Source organism: Pseudonaja textilis, chromosome 17 (genome assembly GCF_049901715.1).
Source record: "Pseudonaja textilis isolate UNSWEBS1 chromosome 17, rPseTex1.2, whole genome shotgun sequence".
Lineage (NCBI taxonomy): Eukaryota > Metazoa > Chordata > Lepidosauria > Squamata > Elapidae > Pseudonaja > Pseudonaja textilis.
Genome location: NC_142006.1, coordinates 2,989,382 through 3,001,249, shown reverse-complemented (window position 1 = coordinate 3,001,249; position 11,868 = coordinate 2,989,382). Strand labels below are relative to the sequence as shown.

Sequence of the window (11,868 nt, the reverse complement as noted above, 5' to 3'; positions counted from 1 at the left end):
ATTCTTTCTTGGCCAAGTGTGATTGGACACACAAGGAATTTGTCTTGGTGCAAATGCTCTCAGTGTACATAAAAGAAAAGAGACATTCGTCAAGAATCATAGTTACAGGGTTATATAGTAAATAAAATATCATCATAGGGTACAATAAGCAATCAAATCATACTAGGAAACAGTCAATATAAACCGTAAGGATACAAGCGACAAAATTACAGTCGTACAGTCACAAGTGGGAGGGAATGGGTGATAGGAACAATGAGAAGATTAATAGTAATAGTAGTGCAGACTTTGTAAATAGTTGGACAGTGTTGAGGGAATTATTTGTTTAACCTACATCCATATGTTTCCGGGAATCAGTCCTCTGGAGCAGGCTCACATAAGATTGTCAGGCCACTGTAAATCAATGAATTCAGTGCGTCCGTAGCTATCTAGAATATGAAACTTAACTCAGCAATCCTGGGCTTCTCCAGTCCGAAAGCCAGGTTGATGTTGAATTGGCGTTTTGCTGCATCCAAAGATGTCTGGGAAATTCATAATAACTATCTTGGCGTCCAAGCAAAACGCAGAACCTGGAGGAAGGAAGGCTCCCATCACCATCTCTTCCTCATCCAAATTGCGATAAGTTGTGTTCCTTCCAGACAATGCCAGTGCCGTTGCGGTCTCCTGCCTGTGGGTGTTTGCTGCAGCTGAATACTCTGCCGCTTGTCCTTTTAAAAAACATATATATATATTTAAATAAAAGAACGAAGGAAGCAAAGCTTGGCTCCAATTCTCCAGCATCTGTTCCAAGTTGATGCCAAGGGGGAATTGAGCGATCTTGCTTTGGACAATCAAGATGAAGAAAGTTAGGAAGCAGCAGCATTGGTCAATAATTGGTGTATTGGTCAATAATTCCCTTCTGTTGCTGTTGGGAGAGAGAAGGAACTGGCTAGAAGCTTCTTATTTTGGAGAGGAATGTCTGGAGATTCTCAGTCATCTAGGCCAGGATTGTCCCAAAGACGTTTTTTTCCAGAGGCAGCTAGACTTTCTGGGTTTTTCTTTGAAGACATTTCACTTCTCATCCAAGAAGCTTCTTCAGCTCTGACTGGATGGTGGGGAATAGAAGGATTTATACTTGCATTTACACCCCTTGAAGACGGAGCTGGTCACCTGCATCCTTTTAGAGAGCGGTTGAGGCAGCTTCAACAGTTCCAAGAAGGCTCCACACCCTTTTGCAACCACTCAGATAAACAGATCAAACCTCCAAGTGGCCTCAACGACCCTCTAAAAGGAGGCAAATGACCAGCTGTCTGCAAGGAGCATAAACCCTTCCATTCCCCACTATCCAGTCAGAGCTGAAGAAGTTTCCTGGATGAGAGGCGAAATGTCTTCAACGAAGAAACAGAAAGTCCAGTTGCCTCTTGAAGAAAAGACTGGGGACTTTGGAGTGGAAGGTGTGCAGATTTGCTTGGAAGAAACCCTACATAGACTCTGGCATTTAATCCTACCTGAGAGGCTGTAGGTGAGAATATAATAAGAATTAAAGGACCAGCCATCCCAAAATTTCCATTTGACTAAACTGGTCCAGGAGAACAACTGGTATTGAATTCCTACTTGTGGTTTTTGGTCCAGCTATTAAGCTCAATTTAGCCTTGATGAGAGGATAAAAGGCGGAGAGAAAGAAAACAGGGTTTGATTGATTGATTAACCGAGATAAATGCAGTCATGAGAATAGACTTAGGCCGTTTATCACTAGTTGCACCTTTGGTGCAGGCAAAAATCAAGTAATTATCATCCGAGGGTCTTATTTGAGTATTTGATATGATCGCTTATTGTACCCTGTGACTATTATTAAGTGTTGTACCTGATGATTGACTCTTGATGAATGTATCTTTTCTTTTATGTACACTGAGAGCATTTGCACCAAGGGAAATTCCTTGTGTGTCCAATCACACTTGGCCAATAAAGAATTCTATTCTATTCTATTCCATTCCATTCTTTCCTTATTCTATTCTATTCTATTCTATTCTATTCTATTCTATTCTATTCTATTCTATTCTATTCTCTGTTCTATTATTCTATTCTATTCTATTCTGTTCCTTTCCTATTCTATTCTGCATTCTATTCTATTCCTTCCCTAGTCTCTTCTCTTCTGTTCTCTGTTCTCTTATTCTATTCTGTTCTGTTTCTATTCTATTCTATTCTATTCTATTCTATTCTACCTGTGCAAGATTGACCAGGAAAAGCACAATCGCTGGGATCAAACGATGTGTGTGTGTGTGTGTGTGTGTGTGTGTGTGTGTGTGTGTGTGTGCATCCGCACGCATGTTATTTCTGGGCTTTGGGGTACAGAAAAGGAATGAGCTGAAATGTATTATGAGATCCCGCCCACATGTGGATTGAAGTGGGTGCAGAAAACTTGGGGGGGGGGATCTATTTTTGTGTTGGGTTTCGGGAGGACTCAGCTTACATAGGTGGGGGAGACCGATTTCCCCACCCCCCAAAAAATTATACAAAATTCAGTGCACCCCCCCCAAAGGTGCCTTTTGGATGTAGTAAAACAGAGCTGGAAGGGACCTTGGAGGTCTTCTAGTCCAGCCCCCTGCTCAAGGAGGAGAGCCTACCACACCATGCTTCAGTTTCCCTTCAAGGTGGTGCAAAGTGCAGCGCCAGGGTGGAGGACATCCGAATAAGCTTTTTAAAGTTTTTTTTATTATTATTATTCTGGCTGAGCAACAGAACGAAATGACGTCATGCGGAAAAAAACCACCGATTTGCACTCCGTCCGGTATTGCCAACCGACCAGACATTTGCCCTTGAAGCTTTCGGCTCTTTCCGGCCCCGTTCGGGCACCTTCGGCCGCTCGCATTCCTTCCGCTTCGGGTTTTTCCGACGCTCCAGCTCCGCCTCCCCCCCCCGCCTCCCCCAGCGTGCTTCGGCTTCTGCGGCCGGCTCTGCGGCGATGACGTCACCGCGGGCCATCTTATATAGAGGGGCGTCGGCGCCGGCGAAGCGCAGTCGGTGTCTGAGGGGTTTGTGAGGAGGGGCGGAGCCGCGCGTTGCGGACTGAGGAGAGGTGGGGGAGAGAGAGCGAGAGAGCGAGCGAGAGAGCCCTTCGAACCGACCCGGTGAGGATGAGGAGGAAGCGGGAGGACGCGGCGGCAGGGCGGCTGAGGAAAGCGGGTGGGGGCCGAGCGCGGGGCGAAAAGATGGGCGAGGTTTCGGAGCGCCCTCTTTAGGCGCCCTGGGGGAGCGCGCGCCTTCTGCGCCTGCGCCGGGTGGGCAGGTAAGGCGCTTTAGGTGTTTCAAAGCATCTTTAAGGTTGCATTGCAGCCTGGCTCCTCTCCAGCGGCCCCAGGCCAGCTTTCCCACGGCGGGGCATGATGGGCTTTGGAATCTTTAGGGTATCCCAAAGTCTGGAAAGCTGGATTTCATCCGGCCTTCTGCATTCAGAAAGGAAAGGGGGAAAACACCCCAGGGACTCTTGTTCTCACGATTTCTTACCTGCAGGTTAGGTTTCCCTGTTGCACACCCAGCTGGGTTGTGTTAACCGTGACTGATGGACTCAAACCTGCCATGCCTGGTATTAAAATCATGGTTTACAATTGTATTCCTCCGCTTTCATTCAGTTCAAATGCGCAGGGGTTGATTTCACACGTCCGATTAAATACAAATTTGGTTTGCCTTATGGTCAAGCGCCCCTCCTGTAAACCTAGCTAGTAGTAGACTTTGCAAAGGAATAAGCATTTGGTAGTAAATTTTATTTTTAAGGCAATATGCTTTCAATAAGAGGCTTTGAATGCATTGGGAGGGTGGGCTTTCCGTTCGTGTTCTTTGAGGGTTGTGTGGCTGCAGCATCCTAAGAATTTTGGCTTTGGAGCAAGGCATAATTTGAATTTGTGGCGATCAGGTTGCAGGGCAGTTGGAATGAGGAGTACATACCTCAGCCTTGGGAGTAAGATTTTGTTGTCTGCCTCTGAAGAAGTAGGAGAGGCACCGGATTCCTGATCTGGGCATATAGTTCAGTGTAATCCTAATCAGTTTGCATATTGAACTGTTGTTGAGAGAACATCCTCCAAATGCGTGGAGGAAACAATATTTCCATTAAAAATAATATTTATAGAAAGAAGGAGCAAAGAGAAACTGTAGCTATTTAAATGTTTTTATTTCCATTTAACCATTCTTGGGAGGAAATTGACAAAGCAGGCAGAACTGAAGGTCTGGTTGTTTCCTTGTATCCATCTCTTTCTTTTCTTTTCTTTTTTCAAAATATTGTAATTTCCACAGTTGTAGGGTTATGTTGTAGTGGTTATTTCTCAGGTCATTGTCATCTCCTTGTATGAATTCGATTAGTCATAGGCTTCTTAAAGACATGAACCCTATGGAATTATTTGCTAGGGGAAAAAGTGGAAGCCCCAAATAAAATCCCATTTTGATTCCAGCCAATGGACAACCCAGCACATTAAAATTAAATCTGCTACAAGACAGGGAATCTTCAGATGAATTAAAATGCAGTGACTCAAGGCATTTTGGCTAGGAAAATGCTAAGGAACTTGAAATATTTTTCCCAGCCCGACTGAAACCAACCCTTCTAATTGCTTAACCCTTCATTCCCTTATCAATCATGTACACACCAAACTTAATCTTTGCACTTCCTGCTAACCATCTGCCTCTCATCCGTCAGCCTTTTCCAGCGTATTGGCCGCGTATAAAGTAAACTCGTAGTTTATATTTTTCTAAGCCCTTCAGAGGCATTATAGAGCAGGGAGCATATATATATATATATATATATATATATGTAAATATCTCTGGAGATTCTCATCTGATCCATGTTTGGGCCAAACGTGCTTTTTTTTCCCCCAAAAGACAACTGGACTTTCTTTGTTTTTTGCTTGTTTTTTTCTTTTCCTTTGAAAAGATTTTGCTTCTCATCCAAGAACGGAAGACTTGTTGAATTGAAGAGTTTCTTGGATGAGAAGCAGAACATTTTCAAAGAAATAACAACAAAGAAGTCCGGTTCTCTCTGGGAAATAAAGCACCTTTGGGATATATCGTACGTGGGTATTATTTCTGTCAAAAAGCACACCGAAGACGATAGCCCTCTTGTTTGAATTTGGAAAAGTAACATATATTTAACACCAGATGATATTCTAAATTCAACTGAGTTATGACATTCAGTCCCTTGTCCTTTGTAAGAGATCATTCTGTCCATAATTTATTAGTACAGCACTCTGCATCAGGGCTGCTCGCAAATCCTTAGGTGTGTATTGTCACCTTAGCTTGCCATTTAAAAAAAAAAAAAACCTTTTCAGTCCTGCAAATTTTCCTCAAAACCTGAAATTGCATTGGGTTTGCTTTAAAAAAAAAGAAAAGGCTAAGGATGGAAGTGAGTTGGGTGTGGTAGGTGCTGCATTGTTTTCCTGGGCTTGGTGGACTGGTTGTTCCTTCCACCCTTGGAAAGGATATGCACAACTGACCTTGTGTGTGTGTGTGTGTGTGTGTGGAGTGGGGGAGAGGCAGGATCCGCCCTGTGCAACAGCAGGAATTTCATTCAGATTCAATTATGGCCGGCAAATTAAACACGCCGCCCTTTCAAATGATCTGCCTTTTGCCTCCCACGAGCAAAGCAGGGATCCAGCCTTGAACAAGGCTAAACTTGTCATCCATCCGTTTGATTTTTTTTTTTTAAAAAAAGAAGGAAATATATATAAGAGAACGTTCATCTAACCTCGGATTTGCAGCAATGGCGTCCCACTGTTGTGTTAAAACATCCTCCGCTCTCTGCTAGGTTGGGCGGAATGGAATAGCAGAGCGAAGGAGGGGTTTTGCAGGCGAGGGGGGGGGGGCAGTTCTCAGCAAAAGAGTTTTCCCCAAAGCAGGATTTTCAGGAAATTGGGCACCCTGGAAATTGAGCTGACTTTTTTAAAAGTGCCTGTATTAGAGCGCTAATGATGCTTAAAGTGCCACAATTTATAAAATGATTGTACAGCCTGTCATATTTCAAGATCTCTTGCATACAGAAAGAAAGGACTTGGGCTGGCATAAATCCTTTGTCCTTTATGCTTTATCAGAGTATATAATCCTCTACATTTAAAGTAATTAATCAGTCCAGTTCTCTTAATTGCCTATCTCTGCACAGAATAAACCGACAGGATTTGAGGTGAGGTGTGTTGGCATATGCGTGCAGTGTATTTGGATTGATGTTAATATAATACAGCTTGTTAGCCACACAATATCCTTATTCAGTGAAATTTCTGTTACTTTAACAGATAGAATTATTTTAAGCCTTGCATTCTTTAATTTATTCGCTTTGAAACATGGGTTCCAGTTCAGCTACTTAACTTTATTTCATTTAGACTTTAGGGAGTGCCATTAGGAATAGACAGTGAGAATTAATTTCAAGCAAATCCAGTTAGGTAAGGTTCAATGTAGGTAGTGATTCAAACTGTAGTCTAGAATCTTCTTCTGGCACAAGAACTTAAAGGATGGTACTAGAATATTCTAGGAAACATTTGTTTTGGAATTAAAAAGCTCAAGCAAAGCGATAAATCCAAATTAAAAAATCAGTTGATTTTGTAAAATCATGTTAAGATTTTTCAAACTTGTCTATGTTGGAATTAAACTTGGATTTATTTCTCACTTAGTTGTGCTGTGGAATAAAGTTCTGTCACATTGGTAAGAAACCCTAAATGAATTGACAGAAATAATAGAATAATGTTGATCTAATAAAATTACAGTAGTGAGAAGCAGTTTTACTTTTTTAAAAAAAATAGTTAATTTTAACCAGGTAAAGGAGTTAGTAAGCATATAGGATGAGTTAATTTTCATGCAATTAATGTTTGAAAATGGCTGGTATTATAACAAAATAATATAGCAGCTTTATTATGGATTTAGCGTAGAATTAATAAAAACGTTATCTTGGTATATCCCTCCTCCCTTTTAGACTCTGAACTCCTTCATCATGTTGTCATCCTTTCGCAAAGTCAGAGCCCAGGTATTTGGAAATATGCATGCGGGACCACATTTTTCCTTGTTTGATGTACCTGCCCTTCTCGCCCTCATGACAAAGAGCATTTTCAACGCTCAGTTTTATTCTGTCTTTGGTGCATGGAGTGGAATCAGAATGCTTTAATACGCTTTTGTTTTTCCAAGCAATTTTTCTGGGTTTTCAATTAACGTTTTACAATATATATATATATAAATGGTCAGAATAGGAAAGAGGCAAAGTATGATCGGGTGCCCATCGATACAAACAAAATAAAGCCAGGGAAATTATATTTATGTATTTGGAGCAAATGAGCTGCAAATTCTGTGAATTCCAGATTCTGCATGTTTCGCATGTGTTTGTCCATGCTGTGTAAGATTTTTTCCTGGCGTGATTTAGCACAGAATGCAGTTTTTGCTAACCTCTGCATGACTATGACTAATTTAGAGGTGGGAACATATTTTAAAAATGTACCCAAAGTTGCCACTTCTTCATTTGATAGATAAATCTAAACGTTCTTTATTCTTTCAACTCAAACCATAAAAGATTTCAGAGTTGAGAGAGGCAAGATCTAATTCTGCTTTATTTTGGTTGAAAGTCAAAGGCAGTAACTGAAGGTCATTACCTTTAAAATAGTGATGGAAACGAACAGCGTATTTAGGGATTCTTGTGCATAAAAAGGAACAGTGTACCCCCCCTGGGCATTACGCTGGATTTTGGATGCTATTTTCACTCCTCTATTAAAGTACCTACTGTTAAAAGGTTGCGTTTTGGACAAAGTGACGGAATTGCAGATATTTGGGCTTTTATCATTTCCCGGTGCTTTGCTGCATGCTGGCAAGGTTGGCCCTTCTTCCTGCTAAGATGGCAGGACATTAAAATGAAGATTCATGCTCGCCTGATTGATCCCCTTCAAGGAGGATAAGAAGGACCCTCAAGATGCTGTCAGCTGAAATCACGATAGACGTAGAAGGAAAAAGGGCCTGGCTGGGTCAACAATTTATAGGCTGTCCAAATTTTGCTTCTGCCGCATGATACCCGCAATACAGAATTGCTCTTTTGCTCACAGAGACAGACTTCGATACCGACAGCTCATTTTTAATGCAGCCGAATCCCAAGTACCAAATTTACATTTGGCCTTTGGTGGAAGGTTATTTCAGCTTTCCTGGAATAATGAGGAAGGCCATGCAGAGGGACGCTTGTTGACATGTCAGTTCCGATAGTTCGGATGAGAAGGTAGTTAAAAGGGCATTTTAAGTGTTTATCTTCAGGCTGGACAATAGGCCTTCCAACGGTCCCCGAGGCAAGGTAGATTAAAAGGGAGCCCTGCTGACATTGTTCCTTTTGCACAAGGAAGGAATTTGCTCAGGGTAACTGGCAATAAATATTTCGCCTTGTCGAAGGCACCACCAGCCTTTACGCCCGTGTGCCGGAATGCATATATGCATAAGCTGCAGCAAAGTAGCTTTTTCTGTGCCTTCTTCTTGGTAATAGGTGTTTACACCCTGCTGGGCTTTTAAACTAGATGCGACAGGTGAGGAGGTGGCTCTTTCACCAAGAAAAGCTTCCTAACAAAAAGAAAAGTGAATTTCAGATTAAGGAAACGATTGAAAATAAAACCCTTCAAAACCGCTTGTGTAAATCCTTGAGGCAACCAACCCTGCCTAGATTTAGGGTACACTTCCAGGATGTTAAAGAGATAGAAGCACATGTACGTACACACACACACACACACACACACACACAATTTAGGAAGAAACACGCACAGTTAGAAAATTTCATGTTGAAAAAGAACTAGGCATCGTGGTGGAGGTGTTGCAGAAGAAAACACAGCAACACAGAGATGCTAAAATGAAATATTTCTCTCTCTTAAACATAGAGCTTAGAAAAGGTATTATCTATGTGGCTGTAGCCTCTGGACAGGTAGAACAAAACCACTCACTTCACCTGGAAGCGGTTAAAACAGGAGGCTGGCACCCCATTTCTGGGGTGGTCTTGCTAAGTAAGCTCTTCCTATGTGGCTTAGGTTTTCCCTGGGCCGTAGAATATACAGGATTCCAGTTTGGAGGTGGGGGAAAATCCCATTACTTGGCCTGGGGCCTAAGCAGGGTTCTAAAACCCCTTTAATCCATCCATGTGGGACGGCTTTTCCTTTGTTGAATGGCATTTGCTAGCATTATCGCTGTTGCATTGCAGAGGCTAAAAATACCCCTTGTTCAGCATTCTCTACCAGGTGCCTGGCGTTCTTTTGTATTTTAATTGCTTTGAAGGGGGATGTTCGCCAACATCCCTTCCTTTGCCTATCAGCCTCACACCTGCCCCATTGTTGTTTGGACAAAACCTCGGGGAGTGCACAATTCCCCCCCCTGCCCCAAAAGCAAAAAGCCTCTTTAAAAGCAAAGAATTGGCCGATTTCGAATTGCTTCTCTCTTCAAATCTCGAAGCTCTTTAGCTCTTTTTCCTGGCCTCTCCTTTAAAACGTTTGTGTAAATCCTTGGGGCTTTCCTAACCTACCCATGTGCAGGGCTCCAATTCCCATTAGCCACTGCCAAGCACAGGGGAATGCCGTGCTGGCCCAGGGGAGGGTGAGGATCGGGAAGTCCAGCCTGTTTAGTGGGCTTGGGGTTGGGGGGTGTTTCCGGGGAGTTGACCAGAATAATAAGCCTTCGAATCCAGCTTCCCTCTCCAGCCTGGACGTTTCCCTCGGTCTCTCTGACCTTATCAGCAGAAGGCAGTTGCGTCGTTGGGCGGGGCCCGGTTTGTGTCCTGCGCAACAGAAAATGTGTGGAATGTGATGGTGGCCCCTTTGCAAGTGGTGTGTGTGTGAGTGAGTCGGAGAGCAAAGTCTGTTCTTATCAACGCCCCAGAGAAGTGTGAAAAAAAAACCCAACCCGGTCTCCATTTTGGGGTGGGGTAGTAGAGGATAAAAGATGGATGCTTCCCAAGCCCCCGTCGAAGGCCCAGGCTGGCCAGCTTCGGGGCGGAGGGGGGGGTGTCATGCAGGCTGCATCGCTCTGCAGCACTGCCACTGCTGCGGTGGACAGGCTGCGCGCGTGTGATTCTCCAGCTTTGGCAAGGCAAGAGCCCTGCTGATGTCAGCGAGTTGTGCGTGGAGGGTTTTTTTTCTTCCTTCCTTCCAAAACTGTGTGTTTTTTTGTTCCTGTGGAAAAGAACAGCGCATTATTCCCACACTAACATCACTTCACTTCCAATTGACTTAGTTTTCTCCCTCGGCTTACAAAGGGAGCCTTTTTCCTTTCTAGACACACACACACACACACAAACAGATTCCAGTTGAAGGGCAAGTAAGATTGTGCGACGTGAATAGCAAAAGAGGCGCGTTGTTTTGCAGCTCCCGGTCTAAAACTAAAAGCACAGGCGCATGGGCCAGGGGACGAGAGCTTCTAGGCAACCCTTGGTTTACAGCCGGTGGGGAATCCAAGGTACAGGTAGTCCTCAACAGTGGTTTGTTTAGTGACCGACGTTAACACGACCACTTTTCGCACAACCATTGCAAGCCTCCCTGCGGCAGGATATCAAAATCCAGGCGCTTGGTTCGTATTTATGACGGCGTCACGCCTGACGAGCAGAGTCGACGGGGAGAGGCAGATTTTACCTAATTAGTAACCTAACTGCGGTGATTCACTTAAGGGCTTGTAGCCAGAAAGGACGGAGGAGGAACGCGCTTCACAACTGTCTCCCTTAGTGACAGAAATTTGGGGGGGCTGAATTGTGGTCGTAAGTTGAGGAGCTGTTGAATTAAAGGGAACCCCGGAAAGAGACGCCAGCGGAAACGGGTGAAACTTTCTCGGCCACCATCCAAGGTTGCAGCATTTGGGAAAAAGACTGCATTTAGCATGGTAGCAATCCCTTGAGCAATTCATTGACAGGCGGTCCTCGACTTAACGGCCACAGTTGAGCCCTGCATTCCTGCCGTTAAGTGAGACATTCCTTAAGTGAATTTTGCCCCTCCACCCCCCCATTTTATGACCTTTCTTGCCTGAATCGCACCCGGTTGTTAAGAAGATCCGGTTTCCCCAGAAGGTCGCTTCGCTCGTCAGAAGATCACAAAAGGAGATGACATGAGCTCAGGGCACTGCGAACCCGTCGTAAGTACGAGCCAGTGGCCAACCACCTGAATTTTGATAGTGTGACCAGTGGGGTTGCTGGAATGGTCATAAGCGTGAATAACTCTCCCTTTTTTCTGGTGCCGTTGTCACTTTGAACGGTCACTAAGCAAACCATTGTAAGTCGAGGACTGCCTGCCCAGCTATCGCTCAGGTGCTTTCAAGCACGCGTATTGCATCTTTTTTCGGAGACAACCAGTTGGTTGTCCTGACCAATTATCTATCTACCTCCAGCATATCATCTATCTATCTACAGTATATCAATCTATCTTCTATCTATAATCTATATCTCTACAGTATATCTATCATCTATCTATAATCTACATCTACAGTACATCTATCATCTGCCTATCATCTATATCTCTCTATCTTTCTATCTATCTATCTACAGTATCTCTATCCAATCTATCATCTATCACAAGGGTCTTCAAACTTGGCAAGCTTAAGATTGTGGACTTCAACTCCCAGAATTCCTGAGCTAACATGACTGGAGGAGGAGGAATTCTGGGAGCTGAAGTCCATAAGTCTTACAGCTGCCAAGTCTAGAGACCCCCGGTTTAAATGAACATGGTTAAAGAGCGCAATTCAGCTGCTCCCTCCTCCTCCTCCTCCCTCTCTTCCCAAGCTTGTGTTTTCAAACACTGCAATGCAGGTGGTGCCTTCAGTTGTTCATCGGGAACGACAACTGCTGTGGTTAGCAACCGCAGCTGAAGGTGCAGCTAGTCCTCGACTTACATTAAACAGTTCGCTTACGGACTGTTCGAAGTTACAGCGGCATGG

General features: G+C 43.8%; 1 protein-coding gene across 12 annotated transcripts in view; it reads left to right on the top strand.

Annotated features, from left to right (window-relative positions):
• The first annotated feature begins 2,946 nt into the window (after positions 1–2,946).
• The window catches only part of SPTAN1 (spectrin alpha, non-erythrocytic 1), a 71,554-nt gene continuing 62,632 nt past the window's right edge, over positions 2,947–11,868 (top strand). For 4 of the 12 annotated variants that reach the window (XM_087914333.1, XM_087914326.1, XM_087914331.1 and 1 more), the window contains exons 1-2: positions 3,007–3,104; positions 6,920–6,970. In XM_087914333.1, coding sequence (XP_087770459.1) covers positions 6,938–6,970 — 33 coding nt within the window. In that variant the 5' untranslated portion in view covers positions 3,007–3,104; positions 6,920–6,937. Of the gene's footprint in view, positions 3,105–6,919; positions 6,971–11,868 lie in introns of those variants that run through there. The other 8 variants (XM_087914337.1, XM_087914332.1, XM_087914336.1 and 5 more) reach the window with 4 other exon arrangements.